Source organism: Dunckerocampus dactyliophorus, chromosome 2 (genome assembly GCF_027744805.1).
Source record: "Dunckerocampus dactyliophorus isolate RoL2022-P2 chromosome 2, RoL_Ddac_1.1, whole genome shotgun sequence".
NCBI lineage: Eukaryota > Metazoa > Chordata > Actinopteri > Syngnathiformes > Syngnathidae > Dunckerocampus > Dunckerocampus dactyliophorus.
The window spans coordinates 37,087,379-37,104,970 of record NC_072820.1 but is presented as its reverse complement, the minus strand read 5'-3'; the positions used below and the strand labels follow the sequence as shown (position 1 = coordinate 37,104,970).

General features: G+C 40.7%; 1 protein-coding gene across 1 annotated transcript; it reads left to right on the top strand.

The window, feature by feature from the left end:
• The first annotated feature begins 6,731 nt into the window (after positions 1-6,731).
• Positions 6,732-15,616, top strand: LOC129167834 (tubby protein homolog). The gene is made up of 9 exons (XM_054752426.1): positions 6,732-6,840; positions 11,681-11,824; positions 11,897-12,111; positions 12,191-12,352; positions 13,815-13,927; positions 13,992-14,106; positions 15,065-15,163; positions 15,235-15,397; positions 15,471-15,616. Exons 1-9 carry the CDS (start codon positions 6,732-6,734, stop codon positions 15,602-15,604), a joined length of 1,254 nt encoding a protein of 417 aa, XP_054608401.1. The 3' UTR covers positions 15,605-15,616.
• Positions 15,617-17,592: the final 1,976 nt, after the last annotated feature.

The following is a 17,592-nucleotide window of genomic DNA, read 5'->3' as shown; positions in this document are numbered from 1 at the left end:
ATCAAAGAGACGATGTGTCGTTTTGTTCAGCCTCAGAGAAAGCCTTTACCTTTAAAGCCTTTACACACGCACACCTCATCGTTGTACTTTGACAGAGATAATAGCCAAAGAGTGATACCTCCCTTTTCCATGTGTCATTAAAATAAAAGAGCTTTGGGGTAAAAAAGAGGCTGAGAGAGACAGACAGAGAGCCGATGATGGATCAGCTCAAAGTCATGCTGCTCATATTGCACACCTTCTGCATGTACGGACTCTCTTCTACAGGTGATGTCAAGCATTGTTACTTATAGTCAATAAGCTGAAAAATGGCATGTATATTTGTTTAGCCAGAGTACGCTTTATACTTTGTAGACGTGAGAAACAGCTGTGTGAATGATTTCATGTTCACCATCCTCTGGTCCTTGAGCCTCATACCAGCTGACTGCACCTCCTCCACCAACCATCAACCATCATACTGGCTGACTTTCATTAGGAAATATACAGGGTAAGCCCCTTTCTTTGAAAATATGTAAAATATGCAACCATGGACGAAATTTTGATTTCAGAGGAATGCGGGACACAACTGGCTGGAGTGAAGTTTATTTATTTGTGTAATTCCATTCAAAAAGTTAAACTTTCATAGATTATTTACAATACAATTTGAAAAATGTCAAGTATTTATTTGTTTATTGTTGGTCTGGTGCCCCTCATTTCCCTCTTGATAATACCCCATCAATTCTCAATGGGGTTTAGTTGGCTGGCCAGTCAAGCACTGTGATGGCATGGGCATCAAACCAGGTTTTGGTGTCTGGTGGGATGGGCAGGGGCCAGGTCCTGCTGGAAGATGAAATCTGCATCACCATACAGATCCTCAGCAGAAGGAATCATGAAGTCCTAAAACATTCTGGTAGACTAGTGTGGTGACCTTGGATCTAAGAAAGCAGAGTTTACCAACACTTACATTTTTGTGGGTTTTATAAGCTGGAAGTACAAATTATGTAAAAATAAACAAATACAGTACTTATACGAAAACAATCTATACTCTATGAAAGTTCAACTTTTTGAATAGAATTATGGAAATAAATACACTTTAACTTGATTTATTTCTTTGGAAAGGGTCTGTGTACTTGGTAACATGTAACCATGCCAATATAATTAAACAAAGTGGAAAACGGCTACTTTATTAGGAACTTGGGATGTCCCGATCCACATTTTTTGTCTTCCGATCTGATCCGATTTTTTTTGTGTTGCCGCTCCGATCCGGTGCCGATGGTTTTTGGGTTTGTTATAATAATAATCTTTTGTTACAAACATGAATTTGTGCAATTGAATATGGTTATAAAAATAGCTTTTCAAAGCATTAAACATAATGCAACCAAAGTATTGCTGAATTTACTTTTTCATTACACAGCATGACCAACAATATTGTTTGGCTTTTGTAACAAACCTCTGAGTCAGGTCCCTAATCCAATAAATGATCCATCCATCCATCCATCCATCCATTTTCTATACCGCTTCTCCTCTTTAGGGTCGCGGGGGCATACTGGAGCCTATCCCAGCTGACTTCGAGTGACAACCATTCACACTCACATTCATACCTATGGACAATTTAGAGTCTCCTATTAACCTAACATGCATGTTTTTGGAATGTGGGAGGAAACCGGAGTACCCGGAGAAAACCCACGCACGCACGGGGAGAACATGCAATAAAAGATAAAATTGGAAAAAAATGGCCATGCAAAATAAGGGTAGAACTAATCATTTGGCATGATTATAGATCCATTTGTGGTGTGATTTAGAATAAGATATATTTTTTAACAAACTCTTAGGGCCCTATGAAATCCATTTTATTTTTTCCCAAATTCCGTTTTATTTTTATAGAATTCATTTTTTTTACCTTTTACACTTATTTTACCAGCATAGTGTGTGCGTTTTTTGGGTTTGTGAATAAAATGCAACAATCCTTAGATTTATTGATGCAGTACATCATTGGCCCATTTTGTCCAGTAATTGAGAAATGGATGTAGCTTAGCTAACTTTTCTAATGGGATGTCAACCTCAGCACATATTGCTACAAAATATTCAACAAACTGTAATGCCTGTGCATTACAGGAAGTAATGGTAAGGTAATTACAGGAAGATCTAGTCACAGATGTAATTCCAATCACGTTATTAATGTACGATATTTTAATGACACCCTTATTTTGTTTACACAATTACAGCATTGACAAACGTGACAAAGAGCGCTCTTATCTTGAAATCCGGAATGTGTTGTGTGTGTTGAGAATGGCAATTGACGGTTGATACGCGCCGGGTGCAAGATAAACGTGTCTCTCGTCTTTTTTCACTCAGAACCTGCACGTCGTCAATGGGAAATGTAAAATATCCCTCACATTAAAGCAGTAAAACACAACACAGAGAAAAAAATACCCATCCAGCCTGAGTCGCGCGCACACACACACACACACACACACACAGCTGCACTAGCTAAACTAACTAACACTAGCTAAGCTTCCATTCACGCTCCGTAACAGAGGAGTTTCCAAGGTTTTTGGCCACCGTTTCGACATGTTCAGTAGAGTTTGTAAGGTCCCTATTATCAACCAGCGTTTAGAGCGGCACTTGCCGTGCGAGCTCCCTTCACCATGACGCAGCAGTCCTGGCACAGTGAGAGGGAACTACCGCTGGCCGAATATCCAACGTCCAACATGAAACTAACTTCACCACGAAAACTAACTTTTCCGGAAGATCGGATCGAGACATCCCATCCTTCAGGCCATACGGTGCATAAACCATGCGCGCAAACTGGGAGGACTCAAGCAACAAGCAGGACCATTCAAATAGTTCTTCCTGTTCCCTTACTGTTGGCTTTTGTGGTTTGACTGATAAAATGATCACCCAATTGTGTGTTTCACCTTGTTAGCCAACTTCAGTCCAACGTATTACCACCGATTTTACGCGTATCTTACCTAATTTACATAAAATGATACCTCATTTTCCAGTAAACAAGCAGGAATTGTGAATATTTTCGTAATTACAGCATAGAAAACCTGTTTACAACCTTGTAAATAGTTTTTAACATTAGAGCCCTCTAGACATGAACTAACACCCCTATAGTCACCTTTACACTCGTATTATTAGGTCTGCCATGATAATCAATAAATCAATTAACTGCACAATAATAAAAACAAACTCAATAATTTTTCCAGCCTCGAATATTGACATGTGCATGCGTGTTTTCTTTCTTGTGCATCTGTCTCAACTTGGTCATTCCCAGTGGGGAGAAGCGGGAGCTCTGTGCGTGCACTGGCTAGCTGTGTGTGCCGTGTGCTACACGATCGAATACATTCTTTGTGCCTGTTCTGTATAAAACATGATCTGATGTCAATTCCAGCTCGCTTGCGCATCGTAATTTTGTGACATGAAAAAATGTATGGCCATGACAATTAAATAAATGGTGCAACTTACGTTTCAGATGCTGTGATTCCCTAAGTGTAACACCTCAATGTGCACCAAACACATTGTTCTGCATCCAAAACATATACTTTGACCAAACTCTTAACAAAATGTTACACCTCACAGAATTGTATATGCACTGACGTATGCATATGACGCCTGCATTGACACACAATGTGAACTTCAGAGTATTTGCGGGTTATTTCTTCGTTTGTTCTTGTCAATATTCAGACAATAACAAAAGTGACACTGACTCAAAATCAGAAATATGAAATAGGCCTTATTCAACCACGAAACAGCATGAGTTGTTCATATATTTAAAAAAAAAAAGGTGATAGAGTGAAGCTGCAAAATTCAAACAGCAAAATGGTGAGGGACGACCCTATATGAAAATTAAATGAAATCATTTCAAGCGTTGGGACCACCACCCGGGCCGCACGGTGGTCTAGTGGTTAGCATGTTGGCCACACAGTCACAGTCTGGAGATCGGGAAGATCTGGATTCGATTCTCCCTTGGGGCATTTCTGTGTGGCGTTACTCCGGTACTCCGGTTTCCTCCCACATTCCAAAAACATGCATGTTAGGTTAATTGGAGACTATGAATTGTCCATAGGTATGAATGTGAGTGTGAATGGTTGTTTGTCTATATGTGCCCTGCCATTGGCTGGCGACCAGTCCAGGGTGTACCCCGCCTGTTGCCCGAAGTCAGCTGGGATAGGCTCCAGCATACCCCCGCGACCCTAATGAGGAGAAGCGGTATAGAAAATGGATGGATGGAACCACCACCCTACACCACCCATTGGCGGGTGAGTCAAATTGAGCCGGGAATATCATAGGAGGGGAAAAATTGGGGACAGCCAATCACACAAGAAATGTCAGAGCCAATCCATGAGCTTGTGGGCGGTTTGAAGGAAACAGGTTCATCTTGAGTGGCTGTTTTTTGCTTAGTCCTAGTGCTTGAACTGTCTCCATTTAAAAGAGCATAACATTGTTTTTGGATGGTAAAAACTGCACGGGACCGAAAACTGTCTTTTGAAAAAGTGCAGGGGACATGTCACCCACCCTCCCCCCCGAAAAATTACGTTATGTTTGCAACGATAACGGCAATGATATTCATATCTCTTTCTATTGTGCAGCCCAACGTATGCATGCATGCTGTCAAACAGCAGTGGAGACCTCTACTTCTTAGAATCCTTTGTGGGTTTTAATGAGTTTCAGATCTCGCTGCGTGAAAAACAAAGCGATGGTGCTGAGACCTGCCTACTTCTGGACGACAGCTACATGCCAGCGGCTCGCAGTAGGGAATCACACTTGCAAACACGTGATGCAGTATATTGTGCAACACTCACTACTTGAACTTCACTTTTAAATGAATTGAAGTAAAACGTGTGCTACATTCAATACATGGTATCTCACCAAAGTGAGTACTCAGCAATTCGGAATGTACATTTCAAATGTTGTTTTTTGTCCAAGGAGCAGACTCAATGAATGACTCCGTTTTCCCAGTTACACCAAACGCACCATGCTGCCTCAAGGCCAGCCACAACTTAAGACAACACCACTTCACGTGGAAAAACACCTACGAGGAATGTCTTTTCTCCAGCTTCAAGAAACAAGTCAACCATCAGCTCTGTTTCTACAGAAGACAGGACAAATATGATGTAAGGAGGGTATTTTTTCTGAACACCAGGAAATGAGATATTTAGAAGAGGAAATTAGATAATCTAGCTGGATCTTCTCCTCCTCCAGGTGATATTCTGTGGCATCAACACCGACTGTGTGTACTATTCAGTGGATGATAGTGAATTTGTGGCGGACACAGAATATGCTGCCAAAGTGAGGTCCAGTCTGGGTGCGGCTCCTTTTTTCAGTGACTTGAGTGACTGGCTCAGTGGGGTCTACTGGCGGACATCTGGTCCATACAGTCACATTTACAGCTTCATCCATTTTTAAATGCCATAAAAATCTCTTTTGTTGCTCTTCTCAGATCAACAAAGTCAAGGCTTTCTCTCCAAATACAGCAAGGTTGTCTTAATAACCTTATGTGTCATGGCTACACTCATCCTGCGCTTGTGCTGTGCTCCATTTCAAAAGTAAGGTGCTTCATCTTGGCACATTCCCATACATCCCAATGAACATGCTAGCGCTTCCTAAATGTACACTTGCAGGTATAGACATGGCGAGTGTCAAGGAGATTTTCAGGTAAGCCTGGCCCAGTTTTTGAGGTGGAATGTCCTTGTGATTACACATCAGCACACTTCTGCATCCTTTCCACACCCACACAACACTTCCTCATTGTCCTCCAATCACACTCACGCAAGGTGCAGTCACACACATCAGAACTTCGAACATCAAAACACAAGCAGGTCGTTCCAATACGCACTGAAAGCAACTAGTAAAGCAACTAGTAACTACAGTAATTCCTCGTTTACCCCGGTTAATTGGTTCCAGACCCGACTGTGATAAGTAGGATTCCTTATTTTTAAATCAGATATTTTCGTAGTTGGAACATAGAAAAGTTGTTAATGACATTCTAAAAAAAATGTTAACATTAGAGCCCACTAGACCAGTGGTCCCCAACCTTTTTTGACCCACGGACTGGCTTGTGTTCCCACAAATCTCCCGCGGACCGAGGGGGGCGGGGGCGGGGGCGGGGTTCGTACATTATAGCGATCTAATTTATCATATTTATTATGTATTGTGTAAAACTAAGACATGAACAACAAATTAAAAGCACAAAATGAATGCCGACCCACCATCCACCAGTTCAGTTCCAGCCAAGATTTTCCAGAGAGATTATTACATCGCTGTTGGACGTGTGTGGTAAAAGCAGTGCGCTAGCATGAATTAACTTGAGACAAATGTGCACATTAGCACTCAATAAGTCATCAAAACTTACCTTTATGCATTCCCACATAGTATCAGCATTTGACACCAAATATGAGGTGAGAGAAAAATGCTTAAAATACAGTAGTAGTCTATCTGTGCGGCATGAGATAAAGTTAGCACACACACAATGGACATGCGTCAAGTGAGACGGATGTAACAGAGAATCCGGCCACTTTTCAAAATAAAAAAAAAAATAATGGAAATTATTTTTTCTTTCTGTGCGGCCGGTACCAAATGACCGGTAATGAATATATAATAATGAATAATAATGCTCAGCTAAAATGTTCAAATATAGTTACATTTAGAGCTAACATGAGGTCTTACTGTGCTTCATTTGAATGAAGAAACTTTATTTTTGTTGTTCTTTGATATCATGTTATCGTCTGTTTTGGACAATCATTGGTCAAATGGCGGTGGACAACCGGGACACTCGCCCAAAGAACTGCAAGCAAAAAGGCCGCTCGGATGAGACACTGCTCTTGATCAGCCAGTCCCTCACTAACATCTCCCGAAGTGGTAAATATCACTGCACACTTGGATCACTGTGATGTCTTTGCAACCTCCAATACGCAACTGTCAGATTCTGAAAATGACTGCATAAGTATTCACCACTTTCAGATTAGTAGATGCACCTTTGGCTGCAATCACTGCATCACAGCACTGTGCGGACGTCGCATTCCTTCTTGCTGAATTAAGTGAATACTTATGTCCAAAGTGTCCAAAGTGCGGGTCAGGGGCAATTAGTGTTCCGCGGCACATTCAAGAAAACTAAAAAAACAACAGCAAAAATGTAAAAATCAGCAATTTTAGAATAAAGTCAATATTAAGAGAAAAAAAAAAATGTAATCTAACGAGAAAGTCAGAATTTTACAAGAATAACGTAATGTGAGGAAAAATAACATTTTAGTAACAAAGTTTTTTTAAGTTGTAATATTGTGAGAATAATACATTTACTTTGTAAGCGCTTTTCTAAAAACCCAAGGACACTGCACATGACAGATAAAACAAAGGATAAAAAACAACAAACAACATAAAAGAGAACAAAACAACGAATAAAATAATTACAGGAAGAAAATTTACAGGAACTAAATAAACGGCAGATATGGAAAATACATGTATTCTAACGAGAAAAAAAGTTGTAATTTGACGAGAGTGAACTCATAATATTATATAAAATGCTGTTTTAGTAGCATAGAGTTGAAAAAGTTATATCTTCTTATATTCAAGAGATTCAAGAGATTCAAGAGAGTTTTATTGTCATGTGCATAGTAAAACAGCAGTTATACCATGCAATGAAAATCTTATTCTGTTCATTCTCCCAAGAAAAGAAAGAAAACAAATGAAAGAATAAGAACATAAGAAACAAACACATAAACATATATACCAATAAATTAAGCAACAACAACAGAAGAGACATTAATACAAGTAAATAATACAAATAAATAAATAAATAAATAAAGTGCTATGAGTGTGTGCGTGTGTTGCGTGCGGCGTGTGCGAGTGCTTTGTTGAGGAGCCTGATGGCCTGTGGGTAAAAGGTGATGGAGTGATGGAGGCGGTAAGGACACTTTCGATAGTGCATCTGTAGAAGCAACTCAGGATTGTGGTGGGCATGCCAAATTTCCTCAGTCTTCTCAGGAAGTACAGTCTCCTTTGGGACTTCTTCAGAATTTGTTGGGTGTTGTGAGACCAGGTGAGGTCCTCGCTGATGTGTGTGCCAAGGAACTTGAAGGTTTTCACCCTCTCCACCTCAGTCTCATCAATAAACAGGGGTCTATGCGGCTCCTTTTCCCTTGTTCTTGGGTCAATGATCATCTCTTTAGTCTTATCTGTATTGAGAAGGAGATTGTTATCACGACACCTCCTGCATGACATCATTGATAAACACGAGACCAAACACCCAGACGCTGTATTTATTATATCTGGCGATTTCAACCACTGTAACCTCAGGACTGTCCTCCCCAAATATTACCAGCATGTGAGCTTTCCCACAAGGGAAAATAACATCTTGGACCAAGTCTACTGCAACATGAAAGGTGCTTTGAAGGCTGTTCCAAGACCCCACTTTGGAAAGGCTGACCACATCTCTATATTCCTTTATCCAACATACAACTTCTTAAAAAAGCTCCCCCTGTACGTACAGCAGTTAAAGTGTGGAATGAAGAAACTGATCAAGTACTTCAGGACTGCTTTGGCTGCACAAACTGGGATGTGTTTAAAACTGCAGCGGGGAGGGAAGATTGTACTGTTGATTTGGATGAATATGCTTCTGCTGTCACTGCCTACATTAGCACATGTATAGAGACTGTTACCACCACCAAGTATTACAGAAAATACCCTAACCAAAAACAGTGGATGAACTGTGATGTAAGGGCTAAGCTACGTGCTCGTTCGACTGCATTTGTCACCGCTGATGACTACAAAAAGGCCAGATATGACCTGAGGAGGTCCATACGAGAGGCCAAAAGACAGTACAGACAGAAGCTGGAGGGCTACTATTCCACCTCAGACCCTCGGCGCATGTGGGCGGGGCTCCAGCACATCACAGACTATCGACAGCAGAGTAGCGTAGCCACATCCAGCCAAACCACACTTCCAGATAAGCTGAACGAGTTCTATGCCCGCTTTGACACCCAAACTCCTGATGAGCAGAGAGGGTGGCTGAACCTGGGGAGCACACAGGACTCACCTCTCATGGTGACATCAGCTGATGTGCGCAGGGTTCTGAACAAAACAAACCCACGAAAAGCAGCAGGGCCAGACAACATCTCAGGACGTGCACTTCGGGTTTGCTCATCAGAGCTAGCTGATGTGCTTGCTGACATATTTAACCTGTCGCTTGCACAAGCATCTGTACCGACCTGCTTTAAGTCCACCACCATAGTGCCCGTACCCAAGAAGAGCAACGTGACCTGCTTGAATGACTATCGCCCTATAGCACTCACTCCTATTGTTATGAAGTGCTTTGAAAGAATAGTCATGACCCACATCAAAAAGAGCATCCCGGCGGCAACTGTGGACCCTCTACAGTTTGCATATCGCCAGAACCGGTCCACGGATGATGCAGTCAACACTGCCATCCACACAGCCCTTTCTCACCTACAGGGCCAGGACACATACGTCAGAATGCTATTTATAGACTATAGCTCTGCTTTTAATACAGTCTGCCCCCACAAACTCACAAATAAGCTCCTCACACTTGGCCTGTCTCCCTCCCTCTGTAACTGGGTGTTTAACTTTCTCACAGGCAGGCCCCAGTCAGTCAGAGTCCACAATCGCACATCCAGCTCAAGAATTGTGAGCACTGGGACCCCACAGGGGTGTGTGCTGAGTCCACTCCTCTACACGCTCTTCACCTACGATTGCGTGGCCTCCCAGAACAACACCAGCATCATTAAATTTGCGGATGACACTACAGTCATCGGACTGATCACTGGTGGTGTTGAAACATCATACAGAAGAGAGGTGGCGGACCTCATAGCTTGGTGTCTATATTATGTTATTACAAAAGTCATGAGAAACAAAATAAAGTCATTTCTGGAAAATTGGGTCCTGGAAAAAGTCATAATATTATAGGAATTAAGTCAAAATATTATTTGGAAAATGCAAAAAAAACAACAGAATTGGAAAAAAAGAGCAACGTCCAACGTTCAATAATCTAAGCTTTTACAAAATATCAAAAGTGGCCCATGCATCCTTTCATTTTTCAGTTTGCGGCCCTCAGTGGAAAAAAGTTTGGACACCCCTGACTTGCGCAAACACTTAATTTACATTATATATTTTTGATAAATTGGCCCCAGTTAGTAAAAATGTAAAGCCAAATTACAATATGCAAGTGGGGGGTGAATACTGCAAGACACTGTACACTATAAGGAGACATGTATTGCAATTTTGTCCATTCATCCAGATTAAGAGATGGGCGTATTGATGTTGTGATATCACTATAAGGTACACAAAATTACAGTAGTTAATGAGGAACAAACCTACCTAACCCGAACCACTACTCATTAGTTCTTCATTAGTTCCTCAGTAACTACTCTAAATTCATGTGGCTTAGTTCCTCAGTAACTACTGTAGTCGTTACTTCCTCATTAGTTCTTCATTAGTTCCTCAGTAACTACTCTAAATTCATGTGGCTTAGTTCCTCAGTAACTACTGTAGTCATTACTTCCTCATTAGTTCTTCATTAGTTCCTCAGTAACTACTCTACGTAGTTACTTCCTCATTAGTTCTTCATTAATTCCTCAGTAACTACTGTAGTCATTACTTCCTCATTAGTTCTTCATTAATTCCTCAGTAACTACTGTAGTCGTTACTTCCTCATTAGTTCTTCATTAGTTCCTCAGTAACTACTGTAGTCGTTACTTCCTCATTAGTTCTTCATTAGTTCCTCAGTAACTACTCTAAATTCATGTGGCTTAGTTCCTCAGTAACTACTGTAGTCATTACTTCCTCATTAGTTCTTCATTAGTTCCTCAGTAACTACTCTACGTAGTTACTTCCTCATTAGTTCTTCATTAATTCCTCAGTAACTACTGTAGTCATTACTTCCTCATTAGTTCTTCATTAATTCCTCAGTAACTACTGTAGTCGTTACTTCCTCATTAGTTCTTCATTAGTTCCTCAGTAACTACTGTAGTCGTTACTTCCTCATTAGTTCTTCATTAGTTCCTCAGTAACTACTGTAGTCGTTACTTCCTCATTAGTTTTTCATTAGTTCCTCAGTAACTACTGTAGTCATTACTTCATGAGTTCCTCAGTAACTACTGTAGTCATTACTTCCTCATTAGTTCTATTACTATTCTACTATTAGTAACTACTGTATTTTTGTGTACCCTATTGTAAAGTGAGATCGAGGTAGATTGCCAAAAGGTAATTAGTATCTGTATTGGTATTGAAAACAATTTCCAAAAAAGTAATCCATACGGAATTTCAAAAACTACCGGCTTTCACTAATCCAGATAGAAAATTTGTGAGATCAGGTCACTCTCCAAAGACCAAATTGTCCAAAATGTCACATTTGGGGGTCATGATCCATGATCTACGAACCCAATGTGTCTGTTCCATCACAATCCATACTGTACTGTACACGCCCATGCCGTGAACACTGCCGCTTCATGTTTGACCACTGAGGATGTGGTATGCTTTGGAGCATGAGCTGTTGCTTTCATTCTCCATACTTCCCTTCCCTACTCACTTGTGTTTCGAGCTTGATTGCCAGTGCATAGTAAAGTTATACTCCTATACAAGCTGTACACAGGGTGCACTATAACCAAGTTTACTTTCAAGTATTGTCCCTTGGGAAGATTTATTACAAATAGTTGCTGAAATATGCTGTATGTTGTTTCCATTTTAGAGAAACACTTGCGGGACACCTCAGCATGCAACTTGGGCTTAGAGACGGAAGTGACGACCCCAAAGGGGAACCAACATGAAGAAAGTGAGGATGAGGAGCTGCCGCCCTGCAACTCTCCTCGGAAGAAAAAACATCTGGACACGCGTGAGCATCAATCTGTGCCAAGATATCCCATAAATCCAGAAATGAACAAATTCTACATGAATATTCCAACAGCAAGGTGCCAAATAAGCGATGAAATCAAAGACGAGGAGGTTCAGATGGACAGTAAAGAAGGAGAGGAGAAGGCAGGAGAGAGAAATGATGGAATCAAAGATGAGGAGGTTCAGATGGACGGTAAAGATGGAGAGGACAAGGAAGGAGAGAGTTTAGCATCCCTTAACTCCAACTACAGGGAGGGTGCATATTCAGGGAGTGAATGCAACAACAGAGTGAGACATCACCACAATATATCTCCAACCATCCAATTCAAATGGAATAGTTTGAAATGAAGTGGCTTTGTCACTGCAGACATCTTCTCCAATATCGCTGGAGGACCTCGAGAAGTTTGCCATGTGTCGCGCCCCCAGAGACATGACCATCCAGTGTCAGATCACCAGAGACAGGAAAGGCCTGGGCAAGTCCATGTACCCCACTTACTACCTCCATGTGGAGAAAGATGACGGAAAGAAGGTTGGTTCTCATGGAGTTATTTCAAAAATGGCAACAGAATATAACTTGCGGTGGTTTCAGCTCCAATAAGGCGCCAATTTGCAGTAAGGGGGTTTATGCACAATCTAATAAAAGATACTAATGTTCAGTTTTGATTGACACATTGAACTCCCTTTTAACTCAGTTTCTTCACATTTGAAGTAGAAATTCAGTGGTGACTCAAAATGGCAAATCTAAATGTAAATGCTTCATATAAATATTAAATATAAATATAAATGTTAAAGCTAAACAAATGTTATATATAGATACAGTACAGGTTAAATATAAATGTTTTATGCAAATGTAAGTGTTAAATATTGAAATAAATGTTGAGAAAATATGCAAAAAGCCCACACTTCTCCAAACGCACACACCTGCCCACACCTCTGACCTTTTTTTGGAAAAAAACGGAAATTTCTAGAACATATTTCTTAGTTGTTAGACAGCAGTGCTGTGAGGATCGATACTGAAATATCGATACTTCCGATACCAGCTCTTCATGCTCTGAAAGTGATTCCCAAATCAAAATATGGATACTTTCGATACTTCAGTCATTTGAGGTAATGTTTGTCTGAAACGTTTGTCATTGTTGAAACAATGACCGATCGTAAACGGAGCCATGTGTGAATTGCGAATGAAGTTTGAATTCTTAAAGTAGTTCTTAATAATTATTTATTATAACGGTTTTATTTTATTTTTTATTGTTTAATACACAATTTTCCCATATTTAATATGATTTTGTCCTCTTGTTTTTTTCTGGTGTTGTATATTAGCTTGGCTATACTGTAAATCATCCCGATACCTCAATATACTTCAGGGTTTAAATAAATCAATTATTTAAATCATTAATGTCAACATTTTTAAATTAAATGTATTGTATTGTTTATGCTATGATATGAAATATGACATGAATTTGCACAAAGGTTTGGTAACGGATCGGTATCGACGATTCCAGCCTGAATTTGACTCCCTATCGGATCGCAAACAAAATCTGTGGAATCGCACAACACTATTTGACAGCTTTTTTTCTTCATTGATCACCGTTACCTTAAAATTAGCATCTTAACTCCTCCTCTGTTGTTTGCGAACATCCTTTGAGACACTTTTTGTAGCGGGTCTCTGAGAAGGGCGTTGGTGTGTGAGTGACAGGAGAAAAAGCTCTTATGTGAAAAGTCACATGACGCCACCTCCTATGTTTCATGTAAAAATCTGTCGACCCCGAATATAAGACAACCTGTTTTCCGACTTTTTTAAAGAAGTCTTATATTCAGGTCAGCGCAGTAACACTTTTCCGACAGTGTCAATCAAAACCAAGTTGTGGTTGTAAAGGCACCATTTTTGATACAGCTCTTATATTAGATGTCATTGTGTTGTGCTATAGGCTATTTCTGTGAACATCTATTAGCTTCACTTTCTGTCTGTTCAACATCTTTTGACTATTAAGGTGTTTCTAATGGCGGGCAGAAAACGGAAGAAGAGCACAACATCCAACTATCTCATTTCAATCGACCCGACAAATCTGTACCGAGACTCCAGCGGCTACATCGGAAAGCTCAGGTTGGCTTCTTTCCAGTCTGCCCCACTATTTGAGAAGCATTTATTTATAGGAATGATGTCTCAGGTCCAATGTCCTGGGGACAAAGTTCAGCGTTTATGACTGTGGGGAAAACCCGAAGAAAAAGCCTTTGATCAAAGAGTGTGAATCCGTGCGACAGGAGCTGGCAGCCATTTGTTACGTGAGTCTACATACTGTAGCTGTTTACACTTAAATGCATTCACAAGCTGCTTGTCCTTGAAAGCTCCTATTTCATACTATTTTTCACCTTAAATACAGGCTCTCTGCAGGTTTCAATAAGTCAAATATAAGTCTTAAAAAAAGACTTTAAAGACCATAATGAACAGAATTTAAGGCCCATGTCATCACGTGATGTTCAAACATACAAAAGACCCTGTCAAAGTGAACGAATGTATTCACAGCTCATTGGAGTACAACATATTTAGCTGAACTAACAGGCTATCCACACGGAAATGTTTTCAGGTCAAACGGCAAAGTATTCGATTGTTTCAGCCTCTCATCCACACGGAAACGGTGTTCTGTAACCGTGTTGTAATACTGCCATTTTTATTTTGAAGACTGGACTTAACCGGATGCAGGGAGTGTCGATTGCCGTTAAATTGAATTCCCACGGTTGATTATTAACTTAATCGCAGCAGCATCATTAACACATTTAAAGACCTTTCCAAATCGTATTTAAGATGTTTTATGAGATTTTAAGAACATTTTTGTAATTAAATTAAATTCTAATTTTGAATTTAGACTTTTAAGACCCTGTGGATACCCTGTTAATAAATCTCAGACGTCCCACAATAGTGTATGGAAGAAATCTAGCCTTAAGGCTGGAATTTACACAGCATAGAAATACTTTAAGACATGTAGCAAAGCCTGCTTTTTAGGTGACATACACACAAGGTGGTCTCATCTTGCCATGGATGGATCAGAGGTGGTAGTATGTCCATGAGGGATGTTTTCACTTCATGATGTCCCTAAAAAGTGACGCAAACAAGTGACGGAGATGATCGATTTTTGTCATGTTTGGTGCTCATAAACAGGCGACACAAATTACTGATCTTTAAAAAGTCAATTTTTCATAGTAGGGCACCTTTAAATAGCCTCCCCTTGATGGCTAATTCCAGGAGCCAAACCCCCTGGGATTTCGGGGTCCCAGGAAAATGACAGTGATCATCCCTGGCATGCTGGAAAATGACGAAAGAGTGTCCATTCGCCCCAAAACTGTGAGTATCAGGGGAAGGAGATGTAATGATGTAACAATGCAACGTTGTACCTCAACTGGAATGACTTCCAGGAACATGACACACTGCTGGTGCGCCATTCCAACAACAACACAGACAAACTGGTGACCCTGGTCAATAAATGCTCAAACTGGAACGAGCTCAATGTGCTGAACTTCCACGGCCGTGTCACTCAGGCCTCTGTTAAAAACTTCCAGATCATCCATCCGGAAAATGGTGACTTTGCAATATAAAGACAAAACCTGTTTGCAACAACACGTGTGCGTGTGAGACATGTTGTCTTTTCCAGACGACTACATTGTGATGCAGTTTGGACGCGTTTCTGAGGACGTCTTCTCCATGGATTACAGCTTCCCCATGTGCGCCCTTCAGGCCTTTGCCATCACGCTCTCGTCTTTTGACGGAAAACTGGCATGCAAGTGATCTTCAAGTGCTGTGCTAGATCTTGTATCTGGACTACACAAAGCATACGACAGAACTTCAATTTGATATGGTTTTATAATATATATTGTTGCTATAAGCTTTTAGAAGGGTACCGTACCATTACACCACTAAGTTGCATAGTCAGTGGACAAAAAATTAAACATTTAAAAAAACGTTAATGTTTATTATTGTGATTGTGGTTTGCAGTGGTGTAGAGCCACACTGCAACATACAAAGAGGGGTTCCGGACATTTTAGGTGGCAAAATACCACAATCTTTAATGGACTCGATACAGCGGTACAAGCGAAAGCGTGCAAACACCCGTCCAAACACTACTCTTCAAAATATTCCAAACATTTGTCAGTATGAATAAAGGTACGTGTCGTGCTCAGCATAACTTTAAGGTATCTCACACAAGGCCATTATCTTACAGGAGGAAAAAAGTTGATGTCATAAGCTTATCAGTCCGCTCTTGCAACATACACTCCTGATCAAAATCTTAAGACCAGTTGAAAAATTGCTAGAATTTGAATTAGCATTTTGCACATTTGGATCTTAATGAGGTTTTAAGTAGAGCTACAATATGCAAAAACAAGAAGGGGGAGAGACAAAAACCACTTTGAAAAAGTCATTTATTGAAAATAACAATTACACTGAAATAGGCTGTTTATCAGCTGATCAAAAGTGTAAGACCATCACTCAATAAATAAAATGGGTTTGGGCATGCTTGATGCGAGTGTTTCCAGGAGGCTAGTGGAAACATTGCTCCACAAGTGGTGAAGATGGCTTCACCAAGGGCATCAACTGTCTGGAACTGATGGCCATTTTATAAACTTCCCTTGCCATCCATCCCCAAATGTTCTCTATGGGATTTAAATGAGGGGAACATGCAGGATGGTCCAAAAGAGTGATGTTATTCTCCCTGAAGAAGTCCTTGGTCAAGCGAGCATTGTGAACTGCAGCGTTGTCCTGTTGAAAAACCCAGCTGTTACCACACAGACGAGGACCCTCAGTCATGAGGGATGCCCGCTGCAACATCTGCATGTAAGCACCCGCCGTTTGACGACCCTGCACCACCTGAAGATCCAGTGTTTCACTGAATGAAAAAGCACCCCTGATCATGATGGACACCCCTCCACACTGCCGAGTAGAAAACATCTCAGGTGGGATCTCCTTGTCCTGCTAGTAACGTTGGAAGCCATCTGGACCGTCAAGGTTACATTTTTTCTCATCAGAGAATAAAACATTTTTCCACCTTTCAATGTCCCATGTTTGAAGTCTAAACGGGCACTTTTGTGGCGTTGAAGGAGACGAGGTCTTTGAATTTGTTTTTGGTTTTTTAAACCGTTTTCCCGCAGATGCCGTCTGAAGGTTATTGCGCCGCAGTCTGCACCAGTAAGGGCCTTAATTTGGGTGGAAGACCGCCCTGTGTCTTGATGGACAGCTAATCAGATCCTCCGGTTTAGTGCAGGTGTGATTTTTTTGGGTCTACTGCTTGACTTTGTTCCATAATGCTCAGGATCTTTAAAAAAAAAAGTAAAATGACTGCTCCCAACCTCAGCAGCAATGGCACGCTGCGAGAGGCCTTGCTTATGCAGCTCCACAATCCGACCACGTTGAAAAAGAGAAAGCTTCTTAGCTTTAGCCATCAGGAGGGCATGACAGTGTGAATGCCTGACAGAAAATGAACATTTTGAGCAGATTGTGGCTTTTATAGCCTGTGGTCTTAAACCTTTGATCAGCTGATAAACAACCTATTTCAGTCTAATTGTTGTTTTCAATAAATTACTTTTTCAAAAAGATTTTTGACTCACTCTCCCTTCTTGTTTTTGCATATTGTAGCTCTACTTAAAACCTCATTAAGATCCAAATGTGCAAAATGCAAATTCTAGCAATTTTTCAACTGGTTTTAAGATTTTCATCAGGTCTGTATTTCCCAATGACAAGCACTTCACTGCGAGTTTCTATTGCTTCACACCGGACGGGGG